Source organism: Thamnophis sirtalis, unplaced genomic scaffold (assembly GCF_051295495.1).
Source record: "Thamnophis sirtalis isolate CommonGarterSnake01/CBP01778 unplaced genomic scaffold, rThaSir2_p1.2 scaffold_15, whole genome shotgun sequence".
Classification (NCBI taxonomy): domain Eukaryota; kingdom Metazoa; phylum Chordata; class Lepidosauria; order Squamata; family Natricidae; genus Thamnophis; species Thamnophis sirtalis.
Window position 1 is genome coordinate 37,478,179 of NW_028261395.1, and position 25,462 is coordinate 37,503,640.

At 49.9% G+C, this 25,462-nt stretch overlaps 1 protein-coding gene across 1 annotated transcript in view; it reads left to right on the plus strand.

Moving 5' to 3' along the window:
* The window catches only part of UBR4 (ubiquitin protein ligase E3 component n-recognin 4), a 125,174-nt gene that overhangs the window by 56,201 nt on the left and 43,511 nt on the right, over window positions 1-25,462 (plus strand). Inside the window, exons 54-67 of the mRNA XM_087702633.1 lie at window positions 411-551; window positions 1,397-1,518; window positions 3,037-3,148; window positions 3,768-3,898; window positions 5,156-5,333; window positions 6,330-6,434; window positions 8,310-8,447; window positions 9,355-9,523; window positions 10,567-10,663; window positions 11,073-11,180; window positions 14,203-14,319; window positions 18,037-18,246; window positions 24,057-24,206; window positions 24,449-24,676. Of these exons, the coding sequence (XP_087558759.1) occupies window positions 411-551; window positions 1,397-1,518; window positions 3,037-3,148; window positions 3,768-3,898; window positions 5,156-5,333; window positions 6,330-6,434; window positions 8,310-8,447; window positions 9,355-9,523; window positions 10,567-10,663; window positions 11,073-11,180; window positions 14,203-14,319; window positions 18,037-18,246; window positions 24,057-24,206; window positions 24,449-24,676 (2,006 nt within the window). The remainder of the gene's footprint in view (window positions 1-410; window positions 552-1,396; window positions 1,519-3,036; window positions 3,149-3,767; window positions 3,899-5,155; window positions 5,334-6,329; window positions 6,435-8,309; window positions 8,448-9,354; window positions 9,524-10,566; window positions 10,664-11,072; window positions 11,181-14,202; window positions 14,320-18,036; window positions 18,247-24,056; window positions 24,207-24,448; window positions 24,677-25,462) is intronic.

Genomic DNA, 25,462 nt, shown 5'->3' on the forward strand with positions numbered 1-25,462 from the left:
AACCTATAATCTCTCTTGGGAGGGGCCAATCCACAACCACCTGTGTTTAATCATCGTCTGTGAGTCTGCCTACAGAGTTGCTGCTTCCATTTCTCAGCCCTTCTCAATCTAGCATCAGGGACAAACTGCCTTTGATCCTCCCCACTGCTCCATGCCTCAGGCACCTCCTGGTGGCCAACCAGCCTCTCTGGTCCCTGCTCGGAGTCTGAACCCTGCCCAGGGTCCTCCACATCTTCCATGGCAGACTCATATGGTTCCTCGCTATCCGAGTCCATCAGCAGCTCAACAGGATCCTGCTGGGCCACAACACTCACCCCTCACTTCTGTTTTTTTTTGGGGGGGGGGAGGAGAAATGGGGTGTGGTTTGGGGGGGGGGATTCCATCTGCTCAGCCTTTCCTTAAACTTTCAGAAAGCATCGAAGAAGGGCAGGAGGCTGCAAAGGCCCCAGAAGGAGAAGGGTGCAGCTTTATTACCCAGCTGGTCAACCATTTCTGGAAACTCCATGCCTCGAAACCCAAGAATGCCTTCCTGGCGCCTGCTTGCCTGCCAGGTGGGTACCGTCTTTCTCGAGCGGGGATCGGACCTGGCTGCCAGGGCGACAGCAGCCCTGCAGAGAGTTCCAGGCCAAGCACACACGGCGTCTTGGCAGGCTTCACACACACAATATTTGTCCAGCTGAACTGTTCAGGCTGCCTTCTGTCTCTGGACCCTGTAATGGATTATGTCCTCCAAGTTCCTCTCAACAATCCACTCCCTCCCTTCCCTTCTCTTCCTCCTTTTTCTTTCTCTCTCTCTTTCCCATCTTCCTTTTCCTCCCTCCCTCTTTTTGTTTTTCTTTCCTTCTTTCCTTTCTTTCTCTCCCTATTTCTTTTTCTCCCTCCCTCTTTCTCTTCCAACCTGCTTTTCCTTCCTCCCTCTTCCTTCCTTCCTTTCTTTTCTTTCTTTTTCTTTTCTTTCTTCCTTTCTCTCTCGTTCTCTTTCCCTGTTTGTTTCTTTCTCTCCCTCCTTCCTTTCTTTCTTTTTTCTCTCTTTTCTTTCTTTCTCTCTCATTCTTCCTTTCTCTCCCTCTTTCTTTTTCTCCCACCCTCTTTCTCTTCCAACCTGCTTTTCCTTCCTCCCTCTTCCTTCCTTTCTTTTCTTTCTTTTTCTTTCTTCTTTTCTCGTTCTCTCTTTCCCTGTTTCTTTCTTTCTCTCCCTCCTTCCTTTCTCTTTCTTTTTTCTCTCTTTACTTCTTTTCTCTCTTTCTTCCTTTCTCTCCCTCCTTCCTTCTTCCCACCCTCCCTCCTTCCCTTGCCCCTCCTCCCTCCCTCCCTCCCCTGGAGCAGAAAGGGCACCTGGCCATTGTGCACAGGAGTCCCACTTTCCCTGAGCTCTCCTCCCACTTCCTCTCTGCAGGGCTGACCCACGTCGAGGCCACTGTCAATGCCCTCATAGACATCCTCCATGGATATTGCATCTGCGAGCTGGACTGCATCAACGTCGCCTCCAAAATCTACATGCAGATGTTGCTGTGCCCGGTACGTTGTTTCAGGGCTGCATCTTGGGTCCATTCTCAAGCGACCTGGGCATGTCTTTGTAGAAGGGCAGAGTGCTACCCTCCCCCCACTCCCCACTCAGCAGAGGAGGCCGACCAAGGACCCCAGAGGGAACAGCAGGAGAGGCCTGGCTTGTCTCTGGCACCCTCGGCTGCTGGTTGGCTCTGTGGCAGGGAGCATCCAACCCTGGTGGGAATTGGCATCCTGGTGAGGAGGAGAGGGTAGGAGGGGGCTCTCTGCTCCTCCTCCTCCTGCAGTGCCCAAAAGAGAGTAGGAAAAAGGCTCTGAGAACTCAGCAGCTTCTACTAGTCCAACACTCCTCTGGCTGCCTGGCCCGGATTCCTGCTTGGTGTCAGCTCCCATAATCCCCAACCAGAAAGTGCCAATCAGAGCCGGATGGAACCGAGGCTCATTCCTTTTCATTTGCCCTGTTATTCAGGCAGGGAAAAGTCAAGCTCCGTGATGGCAAACCTATCGCACATGTCCCTGAAGTGGCACATGGAGCCATGTCGCCTGACGTGCAAGGCTTTGTCTGATCCTCTTTGTAGATTTGTAGATTTATTTATTTATAGGCCGCCCTTTTCCCTGAGGGGACTCAGGGCGGCTTACAATCAAAAAAGGAAGGGGAGTGTAGGACAATACCAAAAAGAAATGTGCACAAAGTAAATTAGACAATAAAACTCAACATTCACTCAGCATTCGGGAGGGGCGAAAATAAGATTATCCCCAGGCCTGACGGGCTAGCCAGTTCTTGAGGGCTGTGCGGAAGGCCTGGACGGTGGTGAGGGTACGAATCTCCACGGGGAGATTGTTCCATAGTGTCGGAGCCGCAACAGAGAAGGCTCTCCTCCGAGTAGTCGCCAGTCGGCACTGACTGGCAGATGGAATACGGAGGAGGCCAACTCTATGCGATCTGATGGGACGCAGGGAGGTAATTGGCAGAAGGCGGTCTCTCAAATAGCCAGATCCACTACCATGGAGCGCTTTATAGGTGGTGAGTAGGACTCTTCCGGGCTTCCGGCGCGCATATGCACGTGCACATGATGACCAGCTTGTGCATGTGGCAGTGCCAGAAACTGATGAGCTGGGCTTCCATTTTCTGGCCTGTGCCAGCTGATCATTGTGTTTCACATGTGCGACGAAAGCCGGAAGTGTGCGTGCCAAAAACCGGAAGTGCACCCGCTGGAAACTGGAAGTTCGTTTCCCAGTGCGCGCATGCCCCCTGGCCAGCTCCTCTTCCGGGTTGCGTCCCCGTCAATCGTGCACCTGCGCCATCACTAATCTAGCTTCTTAGGCTGCATCCATGAACAAAGTTCAGCTAGGTCTGAACAGCATGTGCGAATGTGGCTAGAAGATTCCTCTGGAGGGCTGCACCTGTGAGCTTTTCAGGCAGAGGACCTGAAGCCTGAGTCCCTTGAGAGTTCATTACTGCCCCACACCAGGCCGTTGCCACCCCTTCTCCCTCAAATGCACTTTTTGATTTGCCGCTTTGCCTTCCAGGATCCGGCTGTGAGCTTCTCTTGCAAGCAAGCGCTGATCCGGGTGCTGAGGCCCAGGAACAAAAGGAGACACGTAACCTTGCCTTCATCCCCTCGAAGCAACACCCCCATGGGTAAGGGGGGGAATGCTGCTTTGGAGCCTGGGGCATGGCCAAGGGAAACCTCACGGGAAATCCCGCCAGGGAAGGTGTCTCTTCTCCTAGAGAAGCTCCTGGCTTGCCTTTGAGGAGGCCCCAGGAGCATCTCTCCATTCATGAGAGGGTCACATCCCCCTGGCTGGGACTGCAGAAATTGTCTTGCCCTGTCCACGTTTCTCTCTCCTTCTCTCACTCTCTGTCTCTCACTTCCTTCCACCTCTCTCCCTCTCTCTTCCTCATCTCTCCCTCTCTTCCTCATCTCTCCCTCCCTGGCTCTTCTCTATCCCTCTCTTTCTCATCTCTGTCTCCCTCCCCTTCTATCTTTCTCATCTCTCCCTCCCTCCCTTTCTCATCTCTCCCTCTCCCTCCCTCTCTTCATCACCTCTCCCTCTTCTTTCTCCCTCTCTTTCTCATCTCTTTCTCCCTCCTCCCTCTCTCTCATCTCTCCCTCCCTCCATCTCTCTCTCATGTCTTCCTCCCATTCTCCCCCCTCTCTCCATCCTGTTTCCCCCTGCCCTCTCGTGCTCTCTCGTGCATCTGGCTGGGTTTCACAGGACTTTTCTCTCTCCTTCTTCTTCTTTTTTTTAACATCCAGGAGACAAAGATGATTATGACGACGACGATGCCGATGACAAGATGCAGACCTCCGGCCTGCCCAGCGGGGAGGACATTCGGCAGGAGAGCCAGGAACAAAACGAAGTGGACCACGGAGACTTTGAGATGGTGGTGAGTCCACGGCTGGCGAGGGAATCCGGCCCTCCCACTCAGGGGCAATCGGGATGCTTCACTGGGTTATGCATGGAAGGGTGTCTTAAATTTAATAATCACTCAGAGGGGGTCAAAGGGTATATATAGCTCCCCCAGAGGAATAATGGGAGGATGCATTTAATGGAACTGCCTCCAATCTTTTGAGTACCAGGGACCGGTTCTGTGGAGAGAGGTTTTACCCCGGACTGGAAAGGGTGTGGTTTTGCATGCTGCCTGTATCCCGCAGATGGGGGCTTCGCTTGTTTGCGCGGCTCAATTTCTGGCATGCCACGGACTGGTGTTGACCAGAGGTGGTATTCACTTACCGTATTTTTCGGAGTATAAGACGCACTGGAATATAAGATGCACCAAGATTTTGAAGAGGCTATTTTTTTAAAAAAGGTTTTGTACTCTGCAGACCTCCCAAAAATGGTCCGTTTTTTGCAAAAACAGGCCCATTTTTTAAAAGAAAAGGGCATGAATAGCCTTTAGGAGGCTTGTAGAGAGCTTCTGGGGGTGCCCCCCCCCCAAGAACAAGAAACAGCCCAATTTTGTCAAAAAAAGGGCATGCAGAGCCTTTAGGAGACTTATAGAGTGATCCTGGGGGCTGGGGGGGGGGCAAAATGGAGCAAAGAACGGCCCGTTTTTCGCTCATTTCTGCCCTCGCCAGCCCCCAGGAACACTCTGGAAGCCTCCTAAAGGCTATGCATGACCATTTTTGCGAAGGGGGCGGGGTTTCCGGAGGCAAAAAATGCTGTATTCAGTGGATAAGATGCACCCATATTTTCACCCTCTTTTTTGAGGGGAAAAAAGGTGCGTCTTATACTCTGAAAAATACGGTACTTTTCCTACCGGTTCACAAATATGAGCCTGTTGATGCCTCCATACAGCCGTCTGTGCACACGCTTTGCTTGCCAGCATGGCTTGCATGCATGTGTGCCGCTTGAAAACATGCCTAAATAGGACAGCATAGAGTCAGGGTGGGTGTAGCAATTTCCACTACCAGTTTGGGTGAACCGTTCCGAACCGTCTGAATACCACCTCTGGTGCCAGCCCACCAGGTCAGTGATGACCCCTGGTCAGTGGCTAAGACACTGAGCTTGTCGATCAGAAAGGTCAGCAGTTCGAACCCCTAGTATTGGTCTCCTGCGTGAGCAGGGGGTTGGACGAGATGACCTCCAAGGTGCCTTCCAACTCAGTTACGGTTACAATGTTTCGGCTCTCTCCTACTCCTAGTCCGAATCGATGGTCCTGGAAACCGCTGACAACGTGAACAATGGGAACCCGTCTCCCCTGGAGGCTCTCCTGGCTGGGGCCGAGGGCTTCCCCCCCATGCTGGACATCCCCCCCGATGCTGATGACGAAACCATGGTCGAACTGGCCATTGCCTTGAGCCTGCAACAGGACCAGCAGGGTGAGAAGAGGCCGGCAGCCCCTTCCTTTCTGCAGAGTGTGTGTGTGTGTGTGTGTGTGTGTGTGTGTGTGTGTGTGTGTGTGTCTCCTTTATAAACCTGGTCAAGGCAAGACCAGTGCTGTCAAGCATGGAGAATGGAGGGATCTGCAGTGAGCCTCGGTGGCGCAGTGGTTAGAGTGAGGTACTGCAGGCTACGCCTGCCTGCCAGCCGCCTGCAATTTGGCAGTTCGAATTTCACCAGGCTCAAGGTGGACCCATCTTTCCGAGGTGGGTAAAACGAGGCCCCAGATTCATTGGGGGCAATAAGCCGACTCTGTAAACCGCTTAGAGAGGGCTGTAAAAGCACTGAAGCGGTATATAAGTCTCTGTGCTATTGCTTTATAAGAGCCGTAGTGGTGTAGTGGTTAGAATGCAGTATTGCAGGCTAACTCACTGCTCACTGCCAACAGTTCGATTCTGACCGGCTCAAGGTTGACTCAGCCTTCCGTCCTTCCAAGGTCAATAAAATGAGGACCCAGATTGTTGGGGACAATAGGCTAACTGTGTAAACCACTTAGAGAGGGATATAAAGCACTGTGAAACGGTATATAAGTTTAAGTGCCCTTCCTTCCTTCCTTCCTTCCTTCCTTCCTTCCTTCCTTCCTTCCTTCCTTCCTTCCTTCCTTCCTTCCCTCCCTCCCAGTGGTTAAAATGCAGTATTGCAGGCTGACTCTGCCCTCTGTCAGGAGTTCTATCCTGACTGACTGGCTCAAGATTGACTCAGCCTTCCGTCTTTCCGCGGTTGGTAAAATGAGGAGCCAGATTGTTGGGGGGGGCAATATGCTGACTCTGTAAACTGCTTAGAGAGGGCTGTAAAGCACTGTGAAGCGGTATATAAGTCTAAGGGCTATTTCTATTATTGATATGGAGGAAGAAAAACAGAGGTTTGTGGGTTCCTCCCATACCCCCGGTGTTGATTTCTCCTGCCCTTCTTTTTCCTCTCTTTTTCTCACGTAGGCAGCAGCAGCAGCGCGCTCGGCCTGCAAAGCCTGGGGCTGTCCGGACAGGCCCCCAGCTCTTCCTCTCTGGATGCCGGGACTCTGTCAGACACCACTGCGTCAGGTACCTTGGGGTTGGGTGAGGCAAGGGAAGGCTACCTGGATCGGATGCCTCTCGCGAGACTGAGGGGAAGGAAGGAACAGGGGTAAAGTTCAGCCATTCATTCAAATGAGCTTTAGATCTGACTGCAATGCAGTATTGCCGAAATGGTGTTCCTAATAAATGACTGGTTTTCCTTTGAAACTTGACTCGAGGCTCATGAATTAATTAGGGCATCTTTCGGAAACCTGACAAAGGCTTGATTTGAATCAACTCGATTTCAGTCATACTTTTTAAAGAGCAACTGTCATCTCTGTCCTCCTCCTTTGACCCACTGTTGACTCACCGACCGTCCCCTTCGCTTTACTGGGACGGCTGGTGATGTGGCGGGGACACAACAAGGTGAGGGACGTGGTGGGCAGCAGGTGAGTGGATGCTCGCTAACGGGCGCTGCCACGAGGGACTGAAATGACAGGCGCTCTTTAAATGTAAGGACTCATTCTTTTCTGGTAGTTTTTAATATAATTATTTGCAAACAAAATGAAGGCTTCCTATTTAGAATAGAATAGAGTAGAGTTCCTTATTGGCCAAGTGTGATTGGACACACAAGGAATTTGTCTTTGGTGCAGATGCTCTCAGTGTACATAAAAGAAAAGATACATTTGTCACTAATCATAAGGTACAACACTTAATGATAGTCATAGGGTACCAAAGAAGTAATCAAATAATACTAGGAAACAATATCAGTCTACCAGCAACAAAGTTACAGTCCTGCAGTCATAAGTGGGAGGAGATGGGTGATAGGAACGCTGAGAAGACTAATAGTAATAGTAATGCAGCCTTAGTGAACCATTTGACAGTTTTGTGGGAATTATTTGTTAAGCAGAATGATGGCATTCGGGGAAAAAACTGTTCTTGTGTCTAGTTGTCTTGGTGTGAAATGCTCTACAGTGTCGTTTGAGGGTAGGAGTTGAAACAATTGATATCCAGGATGCGAGGGGTCTTTAGCTTGCAGAGCTGGGATTCATTGAATGGGTTTCCCAAAAATGTAAAATATTGCAGAACACACAGCCTCATGCTACATAACTAAGCTCCATTTCATGCCGAATAAACTAAATTATTAATGTATCTTAAATAGAAAACTATCTTTGGATAGATTTTTTTAAACTCCAAAAGCATTTTATTAAAATTAATTTGATAAAAGTTAAAACAATCCGATTTAAATTTTAAAAAAACTGATTTTTTAAAAAAATTTATCCACTCTGGTCCTCGTTGCCTCCAATTCGAACAGATCCCTCCCCTGTTTGTTTTGAAGAGGATTTCAAAAGGGATCCAGCAGTGAAGCCCAGGCCCTCATTTCTTCGGCCTGCCCAAAGAAACCTACCGTATTTTGCAGAATATAAGCGGAATATAAGACGCACCTTTTTCCCTCAAAAAAGAGGGTGAAAATCTGAATACAGCATTTTTGGCCTCCCAACACCCCCCCCCCCTTTTTTTTTTCTTTTTTTTTTGCAAAAATGGCCATGCATAGCCTTTAGGAGGCTTCCAGAGTGCTCCTGGAGGCTGGGGAGGGCAAACATGAGCGAAAAACAGGCCATTTTCTGCATGCTTTTGCCCCCCTCCAGCCCCCAGGAGCACTCTGAAAGCCTCATAAAGGCTATGCATGGCCATTTTTATGATTAAAAAACAGGCCCATTTCCATAAAAAACGGGCTGTTTTTGGGAGGTCTGCAGAGTGCAAAAGCTTTTTTTTTTAAATTTGCCTCTTCAAAATCTTGGTGCGTCTTATACTCCGAAAAATACGGTAAGCTCTCCAAAGCAGCCCCACTTCGGGCTGGTCCCCGTTCGAGCAGCTCAGAGGCCGGGTTTTTACTTGTAACAGCTCTCCTTACTCTCCTAGCTCCAGCCTCCGACGACGAAGGCAGCACGGCCGCGACCGACGGCTCCACGCTCCGCACCTCCCCAGCCGACCACGGGGGCAGCGTGGGCTCCGAGAGCGGGGGCAGTGCGGTGGACTCTGTGGCAGGCGAGCACAGTGGTAATCACCCCTCTCGGTTTACCCTTCCCTTTGGGGGGGGCGGGGGGAGCACTGGCCTTTTCGGTCCAGGCTGAAGTCTCCAGGCCTAGCCTGGGAAAGATGGGGGGGGCTTCCTCTCCCCCCCCCCACCAGACCAGGGGTGTCAAACTCGATTTCATTGAGGGCCGCATCAGGGTTGCATTTGATTTCGGAGGGCCAGGTTGGGCCTGGCCAGACCGATGTCACTCGATGTGACATTTGATGTGGTGGCCTTTTTAAAAATAAAATAAAAATAAAGTTTTTTATTGAACACAAATGAAAACATTGGACAACAGTGCAACCTTGCTGGCAAAGACTTTGCCATAGATACCAAAATATAAAGCTACGCATTATAACCGTCATGCTGATTTACATTTGCTCTATTCAGTATTTCCAAATATAAAAATATTGTCATTCCAACCATGATGCTTTATTTTTATCTTATACACACTTTCACTGTTATAGTTTCATACATGATTCTATAATCTCCATCCTAAGTCATTGCTTATTTTGGGTCTTTCAATTTTTTGTTCCAACCCTCGATAAAATTTGTCCCAGATCTTACAATATTCTGATTCGTCTTTGTTCTTCAATTCCCACATTGATGTGGTGACCTGAGCACTTTGCCTGCAAAAATGGGCTCCCGAGCTCCCGTTTTTGGCGGTGACGGCTTCCTGCAACTTTCTGCTAGTGAAAAGAGAGCTCGGGAGGGTCGCCTGTCGCTCTTCTGAGCGCCATTTTTGCTGGCGAAAGCCCTGCGGGCTAGTCCTTTGCTGTTTCCAGGCCGACCCTGTGGGCCAGATACAGCCCCTGAGTTTGACACCCCTGCCCCCTGGCCGGGCACCTCCAGGGACCGCCGGTGCTCATCCTCCTGGCCTCTCTCTTGCAGTGTCCGGCCGTAGCAGCGCATATGGAGACACGACGGCCGAAGGCCATCCGGCAGGTCCCGGAAGCATCAGCTCCAGCACGGGGGCCATCAGCACCGCCACTGGGCAGCCAGAGGGCGAAGGCTCGGAAGGCGAGGGCGAAGGCGAAGCGGATGTCCACGCCAGCAACAGGCAAGAGAACTCTCTTCCCTGCTTGGGATGGGGTGAAGTGGGGGGCTGGGAATGGCCACAGGGCCCTCTTCACACATCCCCAACCTGGGGAAACCGAAATGGTTGTGAGTCAAACTGCAGCAGGAAGGCCGAGGGTGAGGAAGGGGAGGAGGAGGAGGAGGGGAAAAGCTGGCTCTGGAAGTCAGGCGTGGGGAAGAGCCTGTGTCCCATGGCTTCTGATTGGTCTGTTGGGGGCCATTGGGGTGGGGGTGGGATGGAACAGTGGGGGCAGTTAACTGTTGGGGGGGTTAGGCCCTTCCCTTCCTCTTCCTCAGGGCTTACTCATCCCCGGTTCTGCCAATCAAATCCTGCGAATGTCTCTTAGGGCTAAAATGGGAACACAATTCATGCTGCTCAGTTGCCAGAGGGTGGTTTTACAGCCAGCCCTCACATGCCTTCCTCCTCCCTCTTTCTCTCTCTCTCCTTCCATCCCTCCCTCTCTCTTTCTCTCTCTTTCTCTCTCTTTCTGTTCCTCCCTCTCCCTCCCCACTCTTTCTCTCTTCCTCCCTCTCTCCCACCCTCCCTCCCTCTTTCTCCTCTCCCTCTTTTTCTCTTCCCCCTCTCTCTCCCTCTCCCTCCCCCTCTTTCTTCCCCCTCTCCCTCCCTCTCCCTCCCCTTCTCCCTCCCCCTCTCTTTCCCTCTTTTTCTCTTCCCCCTCTCCCTCCCTCTTCCCCTCTTTCTCTCCCTCCCTCTTTTTCTCTTCCCCCTCTCTCTCCCACTCCCTCCCCCTCTTTCTCTCTCTCTCCCTCTTTTTCTCTTCCCCCTCTCTCTCCCACTCCCTCCCCCTCTCTTTCTCTCTCCCTCCCTCTTTTTCTCTTCCCCCTCCCTCTCCCTCCCCCTCTCTTTCTCTCCCTTTCTCTTATTCTCTTTCCCCTCTCTCTGTCTCTCCCTCCCCCCTCTCTTTCTCTCTCTCCCTTCCTCTTTTTCTCCCCCATCTCTCTATGCCTCCCTCTCTCTCCCTTCCTCCCTCTCTTTCTCTTTCCTGCTCTCTCTCTCTTTTCCAGGTTGCACATGGTCAGGCTGATGCTGCTGGAACGGCTGCTGCAGACCCTTCCCCAGCTGAGGAACGTGGGCGGGGTCCGGGCCATCCCCTACATGCAGGTGGGTCTGAACGACTCTTCCCCCTGCCATCTTTGGGATGCGTATGGGCTGAGATTTGCCAGGCGTTTCCCCCTAGCTGTGGTTTCCTTCTCTGCTTCTCCCTCTTCTTCTTGGACTGGTACTCAAAGACCAGATCCAGTTTCTCTCCTAATGCTGCCCAGTATCCTAAGTGCAGCCTGGGAATACGGAAGGTCCCCCTTGGTACAGCGCCTCTTGCTGACCCTGCTTTTGCGGCTGAACACTAGAGTGTATTATTTGAATGCTTTTTAGTGTGATTTGGAGGGCCAGGAGTGGGTGGGTGGGAGAGACTTCTGTTCACCAAGTGGTGGGGCGGGGCGGGGGGGGGGGTTGTTCCACACTTCCCCAGTTGTTATCTCTGACTTTGCACTTCAATACACTTTGTCCCCAGGTGATCCTGATGCTGACCACAGACCTCGATGGCGATGAAGAAAAAGACAAAGGGGCACTTGACAACCTTCTGGCCCAGTTGATTGCTGAGCTCTGCATGGAGAAGAAGGTAACTAACACACATTCTCTCTCCCACCCACCCACCCAAACATTTCAGGAACTCATGGGGGTTGGGGAGGGGGATGCCCTTAAGCAGCCCATCACCAAAAGGGGTCTGTCTCTCTCCATCCATCCATCCATCCATCTATCTATCTATCTATCTATCTATCTATCTATCTATCTATCTATCTATCTATCTTTGTGTGTGTCTCTCTCTCTCATTCTCTCTCCGTGTGTCTCTCATACTCTCTCTGTGTGTCTCACTCATTCTCTCTCTCATTCTCTCTGTCTCTCTCTCATTCTCTCTCTCTGTGTCTCCCACTCATTCTCTCTGTGTCTCTCTCTCATTCTCTCTCTCTCACTCTCTCTCATTCTCTCTCTCATTCTCTCTGTGTCTCTCTCATTCTCTCTCATTCTCTCTGTGTCTCTCATTCTCTCTCTCATTCTCTCTCTCTCTTCTCTCTGTGTGTCTCTCATTCTCTCTCTCTCATTCTCTCTCATTCTCTCTCTCATTCTCTCTCTCTCATTCTCTCTGTGTGTCTCATTCTCTCTCTCTCACTCTCTCTCATTCTCTCTCATTCTCTCTGTGTCTCTCTCATTCTCTCTCATTCTCTCTGTGTCTCTCATTCTCTCTCATTCTCTCTGTGTCTCTCATTCTCTCTCTCTCATTCTCTCTGTGTGTCTCATTCTCTCTCTCTCACTCTCTCTCATTCTCTCTCATTCTCTGTCTCTCTCATTCTCTCTCATTCTCTCTGTGTCTCTCATTCTCTCTCTCATTCTCTCTCTCTCATTCTCTCTGTGTGTCTCTCTCATTCTCTCTCTCTGTCTCTCATACTCTTTCTGTGTCTCTCACTCATTCTCTCTCATTCTCTCTGTCTCTCTCATTCTCTCTCTCTGTGTCTCCCACTCATTCTCTCTGTCTCTCATTCTCTCTCTCTCACTCTCTCATTCTCTCTCTCATTCTCTCTGTGTCTCTCTCATTCTCTCTCATTCTCTGTGTCTCTCATTCTCTCTCTCATTCTCTCTCTCTCATTCTTTCTGTGTGTCTCTCTCTCTCATTCTCTCTCTCTCATTCTCTCTGTGTGTCTCTCTCATTCTCTCTCTCTGTCTCTCATACTCTTTCTGTGTCTCTCACTCATTCTCTCTCTCTCATTCTCTCTCTCTCTCTGTGTCTCATACTCTCTCTGTGTCTCCCTCTCTCATTCTCTCTGTGTCTCTCTGTGTCTCTCTCCTCTCTGTCTCTCTCTGTCTCTCTCTTTCTGAATGACAACCCCTCCCCTCCGATGAGACGTGAATGATGAGAGGCAGCAGCTCCTACCTGACACCCCAATCAGAATAGAGCTGGAAGGGACCGTAGAGGTCTTCTAGCCCAACCCCATAGGGACATGGTGGCTCAGTGGCTAAGATGCTGAGCTTGTCAATCAGAAAGGTTGGCGGTTTGAATCCCGAACACCACGTAACGGAGTGAGCTCCGGTGACTTGTCCCAGCTTCTGCCAACAATTTCTGGAGGCAACTTCTCTTCCACTGGTTCATTGTCCTCACTGTTAGGAAGTTTCTCCTTAATTCCAGGTTGCTTCTCTCCTTGATTGGTTTCCATCCTAAGTCAAACCTGTGACTCAGGATGGGAACCAATCAAGGAGAGAAGCAACAAACCTATTAAGCATCAATAATCATCCTATATGTCAGACCTGTGGAGAAAGTGCCTCTTTGCAGGCCAGGTTGGGAAGCCCTTTGACCTGCTGGCCACTAGGGGGCAGCAGTAGCTTGAGGGAGAGCCAACTGACTGACTGTTGAGCTTCATTTGGCTATTGCTCAGATTCATTGCCTTTGGCTCCAAGATGGGTTGGCTATTTATTTATTTAACCATATATATTTAATTTGTTTACTGCCCGCCTGATCATAAAATGAGTCAGATCTGTAGGCTGTAGTGCCAGCTTTGAAAAATAACAACAAAGTATTTGCAAACAAGGGGTATCCAAGATAGGTCTGCGCATGTGCACTGATCACAAATCAGGGTATCAGGGGCATGCAGGTGCTTTTTCTCCTCCGTTTTGTGTTTGGCAAGGGTTCAGACTACAGGTAGTCCTTGAGTTACGCCCACCCCTCCCCCCCGGGAGCCTGGCTTGTCTGTTGCTACATGAAGCAAATGCTTTTTAAGTGAGATTGCCCCCATTTTATCACTTTTCCCACTGCAGTTGTTAAATGAATCATTGCATTTATTACATTAGTAGAATATGGTTTCTACTAATTAAAAGTTAAAAGGGACGGGGTCGCTCAGTGGCTAAGACGCTGAGCTGATCAATCAGAAAGGTTGGCGGTTCGAATCCCTAGCGCCGCATAACAGAGTGAGCTCCCAGCTTCTGCCAGCATAGCAGTTTGAAAGCACGTAAAAAATGCAACTAGAAAAATAGGAACCACCTTTGGTGGGAAAGGAACAGTGTTCCGTTCTCCTTCGGCATTTAGTCATGCCGGCCACATGACCACGGAGATGTCTTCGGACAGTGCTGGCTCTGGGCTTTGAAACGGAGATGAGCACTGCCCCCTAGAGTCAGGAACAACTAGCACATATGTTCAATAGGAACCAATTTCATTGTATTTAAGTACAATGACAATAAAGATTATACTTATACTTTACCTTTTTAGAATACGATTTGTTAAATGAATCTGTCTTCCCCCATCAATTTTGCTTGTCAGAAGCCTGGAAAGGGTTGGACTAGATGATCTACAAGGTCCCTTCCCACTCTGTAAATCTGAGGTGACGAAAGAGGTGACCCTTGAATACTGCAGCCGTCGTAAACCTGAAGCAATCACCAAGAGTTCGAATTTTGATGATGTGGCCACCAGGCGGGTGGGTGCGCTGCAGCAGTAGTGTGTGAAAACGGTCACAACTCAATTTTTTTTTTCCTAATGCAAATAGTCACTTTGGAGAGTCGCTAAGTGCCCAGTTGTAAGTCGAGGACTACCTGTCACTGGGCAAACATAAATCCCTTCCCTTAGCCCTTTCCTCATTCTTTCCTCTACTCCCTCGCAGGATGTGTCCAAGAAGAACGAACGCTCTCCACTCAACGAAGTCCACCTGGTAATCATGAGGCTTTTGAGCGTCTTCATGTCCCGGACCAAATCTGGTTCAAAATCTTCCATTTGTGAGGTACGTACGGAGTGTGGCCTGGTTAGGGTGTGTGTGTGTGCCCCACGCAGGTGTCTGCACGGGGTCCACATCAGGCAGAAAGGAAAAGGCTATTTTTTTCCCCCTTCCCTATTTGCCCTCCTCGCCACCTGTTCTGACCCAGCTCCCTGAACCCTCTGTAATTAAATCAATTATTCCTTTATTAGGAGCGCCAGCAGCCCCAGCAAAAAGTTTCTCTTACCGCAGGCTAAGAAGTCTGATGAATAGTTGTCTGCCACATCTATTCATCTCCACCCCCTGCCTTTTATCCCCAGAGCTAAGGTAGGGCTTCGCTAGTCGCGGTGGCTCTTCCGTCCCAAGGACTGGCCCATAGATTTCCACTGCTCTCCTCTCCTTTGCCTTCTGTGCATTTGTGAGTCAAGCACTGGACCCAGTTGTTCCTCCTCGTCCTCTTCAGCCACCTCCAGACCTGGGAGCCGTTGACTCTTCCTCTAAGGGCTGATAGATGACCCAGGCTCCGCCCCTCTCTCTGCCAGCTCCATTCCCTCTTCAGCTCTCAGGTTGCCCTGGTGCCGACCCTGATTCCCCCTCCTCCTCCTCCTCCTCCTCCTCTGATTCGGATGCTGGAAGGGCTGGCGGCCGACAGGCCACAACACAAGACATTCCCGATTGCAAACCCTTCGGGCTCCGGGTTTCAGACCTGGGCGGCCTTTGCCCACCAAACCCTCCCTGGTTCAAAGAAAGAAAGAAAGAAAGAAAAACCCGTGGGTGGGGAGGGAGGAAGGATTTGCAAATGGGATTGTCGGGTAGGCCGAGATGCAGGCGCTATCTGCCATGTTTCGGAACCCGCTAAGAGGATTCCGTTGCTAAACGGTGCAGCGCTAAGGCGGCATTTCAGAGCGGAAGCTGGCAAAGGCGCATGTCGCGGAAAGCATATTAATAACAAAAGCGCAGAGGTTAAAAATGGAACTGGGGATGCATTGAATTTTAATGAGCTTATGGGCTGTGGGCTTTGTTTGGATTTAAAAGGGCTTTCTCTAATGGTTTTATTTACACTTGGGGCTCACCAGCCTCTCTCCCCCCCCCCACCCCTTTTCCTCCCAAGTGCAGAAGAGGGAGGTGGGGGGGGGCTTTTCAAAACCTGTCAAAGTGCAGATGACCAGTGGGGGCGAGAGAGCCCAGGCGTCTCCTGGCGCCTCTTCAAAAGCGCGGCTGCCTCCCCTTCCATCGTGCAACTGGCCGAATTCCAGAGGAACGGAGGAGAGGACTTTTCAGCAGCTCCTCGTTTGAAGGGGAGGCAAATGAAAGGGGTTGGGAGCCCCTCTCTCCTCCTCTTAATCCTCCGCTCGGTGCCCACCGGCATGTGTGTCGAGGGGAGATTAGACTCCAGAGCTGATTGCCGTTTTGCCTCTCTCTTTCTTTCTCTCTCTCTTTCTCTCTCTCTCTCCCTCCCTCCCTCCTCCTGCAGGCCTCTTTTAAACTAAGCCTCCTTCTGAAGTGTAGGGGGCTCCTGTTGCTGCTCTTTTTAAAAGGATATCAAAGGCTAGAAAGTGGGGTGGCATTCGCCCTAGGCCCCTGATGGCCCTTCTGTGGCTTCTCTTGGGGCCATCTGGAGTCTGCTGGACTGGGCGCAACCCCCCCGCCCAGTCCTTGGGACCCCCCTTCATTCTCCCTCCTGCTTGCTTGGCCTCGGGGGTGGGGGAGAGGGGGGCTACAGGCCATGGAGAACCCCGAGGTGGTCTGGATGAGTGTTCTTGCATCGCCTGGCCGTGCCAGGCTGGTAGGACCATCCCTGATCTTAACTTCGCAGAAAGTCCTGGGTTCAAGGTTGCCTATAGCATTAGCATAGCAATAGCCCCATGACATATACTGCTTCACAGCCCTCTCTAACTGGTTTACAGAGTCAGCCTCTTGCCCCCAACAATCTGAGTCCTCATTTTACCGACTTTAGAAGGACGGAAGGCTGAGTCAATCTCGAGCCAGTCAGAATCGAACTGCTGGCAGTGGGGCAGAGCTATCCTGCAATACTGCATTCTAACCACTGGGAGGGAAGGAAGGAAAGGAAGAAGGGAGGGAGAGAAGGAAAGGAAGTCCGTATCAATAATAACAATAGCCCTTAGACTTATATACCGCTTCACAGTGCTTTTACAGCCCTCTCTAGCGGTTTACAGAGTCAGCCTCTTGTCCCCAACAATCTTGGTCCTCGTTTTAACAACTTCGGAAGGATGGAAGGCTGAGTTAATCTTGAGCCGGTGAGACTCGAACTGCCAAATTGCTGGCAGTCAGCAGTCAACAGAAGTAGCCTGTAATACTGTGCCACCGGGGCTCTATCATTGGGAAATGCTGTGCTTCTGTCTTGCATGTGATGATCTGCCCCCACTCCCACACCCGGTCCCCTTCTCCCTGAGGGAAAATGGCATTGATGCCAGTGAGAATGCCCCGCTGGCCGCTTTGGCTCCGGGTGAGACTTCTGCTGGCATGGCAGAGGCTTGGGCAGAGAAGGGTCTTTTCCCTGCCCAGCTATCAGAAGCCTTTGAGAAGGAAGGAGATGGAATCCCCCCTGGCTGGATCCTGGCTGCCTTGTCTTTAGTCTTTAGTGAATGAAATTGGGGTTTATTTTTAAATACCTATTTTAAAAATCTTTTTGAGGTAGGTGTAGAGATGGGGACGTGGTGGCTCAATGGCTAAGAGGCTGAGCTTGTCGATCAGAAAGTTCGGCAGTTCGAATCCCTAGCACCGCCTAATGGAGCGAGCTACCGTTATTTGTCCCAGCTTCTGCCAACCTAGCAGTCCGAAAGCATGTAAAAAAAAATGCAAGTAGAAAAATTGGGACCACCTTTGGTGGGAAGGTAACAGCGTTCCATGCACCTTTGGTGTTGAGTCATGCCGGCCACATGACCACGGAGACGTCTTCGGACAGTGCTGGCTCTTCGGCTTTGAAATGGGGATGAGCACCACCCCCCTAGAGTCAGGAACGATTAGCACATATCTGTGAGGGGAACTTTTACCTTTACCTTTTAGAGATGGGAAGAAGGCCTGGAAAAAAATACCAGAAAAAATAATGGTGGTTGGTTTTTTCCTCCCAATTTTTCCATTTCAACCCCCTCCCCAGTCCTTCCCATCTCTCTCTGGGTGTGTAATAGGCTATTTCACAGCATTTTTTTAAAAAAAAACAACACCAGCATAAAATGATGACTAAATGAGCAAGCGAGAAAGAGATGCTGGCAATTGAATTCATCACCCAAATCCCGTCCTCTTTGGCTGAGCTCAGGAGTCCAGAGGGCTTGACCTCCATCGCTCTCATATCACCATCTCCCTCCCCCAGATGTTCAGCACGGTGGAACTGGAGACTTGGGCTCCTGGCTGCTGGGCCTCTTGATTTGAGTCTCCTGTGGCTGGGCCAGAGGTGGGTTCTGACCGATTTGGCCAAACCGGTAGTAACTTGGCGGCCTGGGTCGCTGGAACCGGCAGTGCCCCAGGTCTGCCATGCCTCCGAACCAGTTCTCCTCCGGTGGCGCCATCTTGATCTGTGGCAGAACAACTTTTCTTTGCAGAAATGTAATTTTCTTTCATTGTTTTAACGTTTTGCCGCCCGCGCAGACATTTTTATGTGCAAATGAGCACACTCACGGAATCGGCAGTCATGCCGGAAGCAACTCATCCTTGGGCTTCGCCATTTGGTATGCCAAAGGAAGAATGCCAGGGTCCCTTCACATGCTCTCTCTCTATCTCCCGCAGTCGTCGTCCTTGATTTCGAGCGCTACCGCAGCTGCTTTGCTGAGCTCCGGAGCTGTGGACTATTGCCTTCACGTCCTGAAGTCCCTGTTGGACTATTGGAAGAACCAGCAGAACGACGAGGAGCCCGTGCCCACCAGCCAGCTCCTGAAGCCCCATACCACCGCCTCCCCGCCCGACATGAGCCCTTTCTTTCTGCGACAGTATGTCAAGGTGAGACGGCGGTATTAAAATGACTCCCTGCCTCTTGTTGGGTGTTTCTCAGCCTCTTGGCCTCTTTTACGGTGCATGGGCTACAACTCCCAGAATCCTCCAGCCAGCATTCAACACTGGACTAATTCATTCATGGGGCCGGGGGATGGGTGCTAACGTTCCCTTCCCAGGATCTGATTTAAAAAAACAAAAACCTCTTAAAGGAGTGGCCAGAACTTCAGATCTTGAAGAATTAGGAACACGGTAGCAATAGCTTATAGACTTATATACCGCTTCACAGGGCTTTTACAGCCCTCTCTAAGTGGTTGACAGAGTCAGCCTCTTGCCCCCAACAATCTGGGTCCTCATTTTACCCACCTCAGAAGGATGGAAGGCTGAATCAACCTGCAGCTGGTTAGGATCGAACTGTTGGTATTGGGCAGAGTTAGCCTGCAATACCACATTCTAACCACTGGGAGGGAGGAAAGGAAGGAAGGAAGATAGCAATAAGCACAGACATATACTGCTTTACAGCCCTCTCTAAGCGGCTTACAGAGTCAGCCTCTTGCCCCCAACAATCTGGGTCCTCATTTTACCCACCTCGGAAGGACAGAGTTAGTCTACAATACTGTATGCTAACCATTGGGAGAGAGGGAGGAAGGAAGATAGCAATAGCACTTAGACTTATATACCGCTTCACAGGGCTTTGCAGCCCTCTCTAAGCAGTTGACAGAGTCAGCCTCTTGCCCCCAACAATCTGGGTCCTCATTTTACCCACCTCGGAAGGACAGAGTTAGTCTACAATACCATATGCTAACCATTGGGAGAGAGGGAGGAAGGAAGATAGCAATAGCACTTAGACTTATATACCGCTTCACAGGGCTTTGCAGCCCTCTCTAAGCAGTTGACAGAGTCAACCTCTTGCCCCCACCAATCTGGGTCCTCATTTTACCCACCTCAGAAGGACGGAAGGCTGAGTCAACCTTGAGCTAGTCACGATCGAACTGGTGGCTGTGGGTAGAGTTAGTCTGCAATGCTGTATTCTAACCATTGGGAGAGAGGGAGGAAGGAAGATAGCAATAGCACTTAGACTTCTATACCGCTTCACAGTGCTTTGCAGCCCTCTCTAAGCAGTTGAGAGAGTCGGCCTCTTGCCCCCAACAATCTGGGTCCTCATTTGACTCACCTTGGAAGGACGGAAGGCTGAGTCAGCTTTGAGCCGGTCAGATCGAACTGCTGGCAATTGGCAGAATTAACCTGCAATGCTGCATTCTAACCACTGTGCACCATAGAAGGAAGGAAAGAAGGGATAGCCCTTAGACTTCTATACCGCTTCACAGTGCTTTACAGCCCTCTCTAAGTAGTTGACAGTCAGCCTATTGCCCCCCTCCCCCCCTGCCAACAATCCGGGTCCTCATTGAACAGACCTCAGAAGGATAGAAGGCTGAGTCAACCTTGAGCTGGTTAGGATCGAACCGCTGGCAGCGGGAATGCTGAGTTAACCTGCAATCCCAAGTTCTGTCCTGTGCTTTAATTTAATTCTTCGGTCTCAAATTTGATTTTGGGGTTTTTGTTTAAACATGGGCATGTGCCGATGACCATGGTTGAAAGACGGCAGGTGGTTAAATAGTGTCATTCTTAGAACAGTGTTGCCCCAGATTAAGAGCCGAGGTGGTGCAGTGGTTAAATGCAGCACTGCAGGCTACTTCAGCTGACTGCAGTTCTGCAGTTCGGCTGTTCAAATCTCACCGGCTCAGGGTTGACTCAGCCTTCCATCCTTCCGAGGTGGGTAAAATGAGGACCCGGATTGTTGTTGGGGGCAATATGCTGACTCTGTAAACCGCTTAGAGAGGGCTGAAAGCCCTATGAAGCGGTATATAAGTCTAACTGCTATTGCTATCTTGGAATCACAAGGTTAGTTGTGGAAGCTGGATTAAGGATGCAGAGTCTTCAGAACGTGGCTGGAGAAAAACGTTGGATTCACAGCTGTGAAGATTAAGATTAAGATTATTGTCTTTTGGCCCACATTCAAAATGCAATTCTGTTGCCTGCTTCCAAAGCAGAGGTAGTCCTCGACTTACAACAGTTCATTGGGTGACCGTTCAAAGTTACAACGGCACTGGGGGAAAAATGGCCTTGGGACAGTTTTTCCGCCGTTGCGACCTTTCCAGCATCCTCGTGATGATGTGATCAAAATTCAGGCGCTTGGCAAACTGGTTCCTGTTTATGACGGTCACAGCAGTGTCCGGAGGGTTATGAGATCCCCCTTTTATGTCCTCCTGACAATCAAAGTCAATGGAGAAGCCCGATTCGCTTCACAACCAGGTGACTAACTTATCAATTGCAGTGATTCACTTAACAACTGAGGCAAGAAAGGTCGTAAAATGGGGCAAAACTTACTTGGCAAATTTCTCACTTAACAACAGAAACTTTGGGCTCAGTTGCTGCAAGTCGAGGACTATCTGTATATATCTACCCATATCCATACATAACATACATTAGTAGAGAAGAGAAGAGAATATAGAATATGGAATAGAATACAGAATAAAATGGAATGGAATAAGGAATAGAATAGAATAAATTTAAGAATTAAGAAATGGAATGGAAGAGAATAGAATGGAATAGAATAGAAGGGTAGGATAGGGTAGAATGGAAGAGAATAGAATAGAAGGGTAGGGTAGAATAGAATGGAATGGAATGGAAAAGTAGGATAGAATAGGAATAGAATAGGAAGAGAAGAGAATAGAGAGAATAGAAGGGTAGGATAGAGTGAAATGGAATGGAATAAAATAGGAATAGAAGAGAAGAGAATATAGAGTAGAATAGAATATAGAGTAGAATAGAAGGGTAGAGTAGGGTAGAATAGAATGGAAGGGAAGAGTAGGGTAGGATAGAATAGAAGGGTAGGATAGAATGGAATGGAGTTGGAAGGGACCTTGGATGTCTTCTAGTCCAGCCCTCTGCTTAGGCAATCTCTTCCTAAAAACTTCCAGTGTTTATATAATGTCTCTATTTGGAATACATTATGAAAAGAGGAAACCTGAGGTCAATACTCTATGGAACCAAACTGTGGCCGAATCTGGATGTCCTTCTTTGGGTACCACGAAGCTCCCACACCCCACCCACACCGTCCCAGAAGGCAAGAAGGAAAACAGGTCGCGGAGAGGATGTTGTAGCCTCCCAGGCAATCCTGCGGGACCCTTTCCCCTTGCTGTGGGGCAGGGCCTGCTTCAGGGATCTCGCAAGCAAGCATTTAACACGGCCTGCTTGCGATTTTGGCCAGCCCCTCACCCCTCCCTTAAAAGTAGATCTTGTCCTACTTTAACCACCACGGAGCCTGTCTTTATTCCTGGCATCTGGCAGTGCAGTTTCGGTGTGTTCTTTTTTTTTCCCCCTCTCCTGCACTCAGGGTTCACAATGGAATAAGCCGAATTAAATGTTCGGGTGCTGTTTTCTGGAAGAATAGAGCCTGCTCAAATTCTTATGGCCTGCAGTGACGGTTGCAATTTTTAATCCCTTTTATTCCTTTCTTTCAAAGGGGCTTGCTGCGTTCACATTTCTCCTCTTTTTTCCTCTCTCTCCCTCTCCCCCTCCCTTCCCAGCTGTAGGAAGAGAGTGATATTAAGGATTGGTGAGGATGTGGCATAGCTTATGTTCCTCTTCTTCTTCTTTTTTTTTAACCCGGGGCAACATCCCAGCTTGTTACTCTAGGTTTTTTTTTCCCCCTGTCATTTAACATTCATCTCCACAGCAGAAAGTAAAAGAGCAAAATCTCAGCCAAAGCGTTGCGAAGGAAGAAGGAAGGACACACACACAAAAAAAATTAAAACAGGAACCCCACGACTTCAAAAGTCTCCCCTTGGGTGCTTTTGTCACTTCCCGGGGTTGGTGAAAGTTAATTGTGTGCCAAAGCTGTGGTTGTGGCCCCCACGAGTATGCTTTTAAAAGCTTTTTTTTTTAAAAAAAAGAAAAAATATATACAAAAACCGCCCTAATAAAGATGATTCTGGAGATTTGGACTTCAGTCTACTAGTCTTAAAGTCACCCAGGTTGGACAGCCCTGTTCTGATTTTTAGCTCATATTTGGTTGGCTGTGTAGTTTGAGCCTTGAGCCCAGTTGTCATTCTTCAGAAGCAATCAACAGGATTTGTAGCTGGCATATATACACAGTCCAGTGGTGGGATTCAAATAATGTAACAACCAGTTCTCTACCCTAATGACCACCTGGGTAGGTGGTGCTCGGTGGTCATGTGACTGGGTGGGCGTGGCCAACTCACCGTCACTCATATCAATGGGTGTTTCGCCTTAGCATTACAATGTAATAAGGGTTAACTGCAGAGGCGGTTTCTGTAAGCAGGGCAATAAAGATCAGGCTAGAAACAACACCAGAATTTTTCATTCCTGCCTTCCTTACAGGATTAGCCCTGTAAAGTGGGAAAAAACAAAAGGAGATTTCTTCCAACAACTGGTTCTCCGAACTACTTAGAAAGTTACCAACCGGTTCTCCCGAATAGGTGCGAACTGGCTGAATCCCACCACTGACACAGTCCAAAACCATGTTTAAATCTAGGTTTATAAGCACCGAACACGGGTAGTATTCACTTACCTTCCCTACTGGTTTGCAAATGTGAGTGTGTGTCCTCTCTCTTGTTTTGCTCTCACGTGCCACATCCATTCATGTGCTCAGCCTTCTGTGCATATGCTTTGCTTAAAAAAGGGCCTAAATGGGATGCCATACAACCGGGGCCGGTGAGCCGCTACCCACTACTGGTTTCGGGTGAACTGGTCCGAATCAGCAGAACACCACCTCTGGTTGAGCATCACGTTTAAATCTAGGTTTATAAACACCTTAAGAATTCTTTATTGGCCAAGTGTGATTTGGTGCATAAGCTGTCAGTGTCCACACAAAAAAAATACATTAATCAAGAATCATAAGCTACAATGTTTAGTGATAGTCGTAGGATACTAAATAAGCAATCAATACAAATCGTACTAGGAAACGAAAGAAAATATAAATCGTAAAGATACAAGCAACAAGGTTATGCTCATAAGAAAGGAGATAGGTACTAGGAAGGATGAGAAGAATAATAGTAATATAGTCTTAGCCAATAGTTTGACAATGTTGTGGGAATTAGTTGTTTAGCTGAGTGATGGCATGCAGAGAAAAACTGTCCTTGTGTCTAGTTGTGTTCTGAGCTGAGCTTCCCAAAAGCATGAAGCCGACTCCTCGTTCCAATAAAACCCCTTTTATTTAGTTTAAAGTGAATTCCTCTCCAGCAAAATCCCGGTCAACAGTCTTTTTCAAGAGATTTCACAACTACAAACCTTGATCAGGCTGGGAGAGTTGCCAGGCCGATATCTTCCAAACTCCATGCTGTAGCAGCAATTACTTGGCAAGAAGTCAGGAACACATCTTCCCCCTAATGAATTGAACTCATTGTCTCCTGCAAACTCCTCTCCCCTTTTGCTCCCCTTTTATTCCCTCTGGGAGGGGCCATTCACTGTCTGCCCCACAGTTATTATCGGCAGTTATATCGACTCCAAAGGCAGCTAATAACTATCAGACGGCCCCTGACCCTATTTCTGCCTTTGATGCCTTCCCCAGACTCCAGGATCCTCTCCAACCTCCTCACTGTCTCGTCACAAGTTGTTCCAGTGTGCTAAGTTTATAAGCATCTATCCTTCTGCTGCTCTTCTGGTTTTGAGCTCTTTCAAGAGCAGGGAATTTAGCTTTGAAAGAAACTTCTGCAAAGAGTATGAAGAACCTGGGGGGGGGGGATTTTCAGGGGTGGTTAAACTCCCTCTTCTTGTTGCCCCCACCCTCACCCCAGGGTCACGCGGCCGACGTCTTCGAGGCCTACACTCAGCTTCTGACGGAGATGGTCCTGCGGCTGCCTTATCAGATCAAGAAGATCGCCGACACCAACTCCCGCATCCCGCCCCCCGTCTTCGATCATTCATGGTTCTACTTCTTGTCCGAGGTTCGTCTTCTATATTGACCCACTCACAGGTGGGGCTCCAGAAGCCAGGGTAGAGTTGGCCATGGTAAAATTGGCGGTGGTGAGTTGCCCATGGTGCGTTGACCATAGTAGAGTTGATCATGGCAAGTTGGCCATAGTGGTGTTGGCCATGGTGAGTTGTCTCATCCTGCCATGAAGGCTGAACCTTTCCCCAGAAAGCAAGCTTTCGGAATGCTCTGATGCCCTTCCTTCCTTCCTTCCAGTACCTGATGATCCAGCAGACCCCCTACGTGCGGCGTCAGGTGCGCAAGCTGCTCCTCTTCATCTGCGGCTCCAAGGAGAAGTACCGCCAGCTGCGGGACCTGCACACCCTCGATTCCCACGTCCGGGGGATCAAGAAGCTGCTGGAGGAGCAAGGCATTTTCCTCAGGGCCAGCGTGGTCACTGCCAGCTCCGGCTCTGCCCTGCAGTACGACACCCTCATCAGTTTGGTAAGCGGGGAAACAGTTTGTGTGTGGGGTGTGTGTGTGTGTGCATGCGTGTGTGCCCGCCTGCCTTCGGTGTTTGGCCGAAGCACCTTGAAAAGGAATTTTGCAACCTTCGATCTGTCCTCTTTGGTGTGGATAAACCCCTACATTTGTTCTAGGTGCGCGCCCACATCCATAATGCAATGCGCACCTAAACCTCCCCCCCACGTGTCCCGCCCCCTGCCTCCCTTCACATGCGTGCGCGACCTTCCCCTGTGCCTCCCCCCGTGCATGCGCACGTGACCGCCCCACGTCCCGTTTTGGGCCCAGTAGGCCTCTCTGCAGCCTCCTGGGCCTGCACACACACCCGTGCTCCTCTCAGCCCCTCGATCCCTGCGACCCGCCACTCCTGCACACTCGTCTCCTACATGCGCCCCTCCCTGCGCATGCAGACATGAATATCAGCTAGCTGGCGGGAGGCGCTCATGCATGTTGAGGTGGGCGACGGATTGCGTGCCCGCAGAGAGGGCTCTGTGTGCCACCTGTGGCATGTGTGCCATAGGTTATAGGCCTTTGAGCCCCCAATCTCTCCCTTGCTTGGAGATTCTCTCCCGCTCCTCCTGCCATCTGCCCCATGGGATATGGAAGGCGGGGCCCAGCCTTTCCCAGGACGGTCCAGGTCTTGAGTTTGATGGGAAGAGGAGAGAGAAAGATTTTGAACACTTCCAGAGGAGCTTGGGGAGTTTCTGGGCTGAGGAGAAGCGAGAGCTTCGGTAAAGATGCAACCATGAGCTCAAAGGTCCAGGTTGA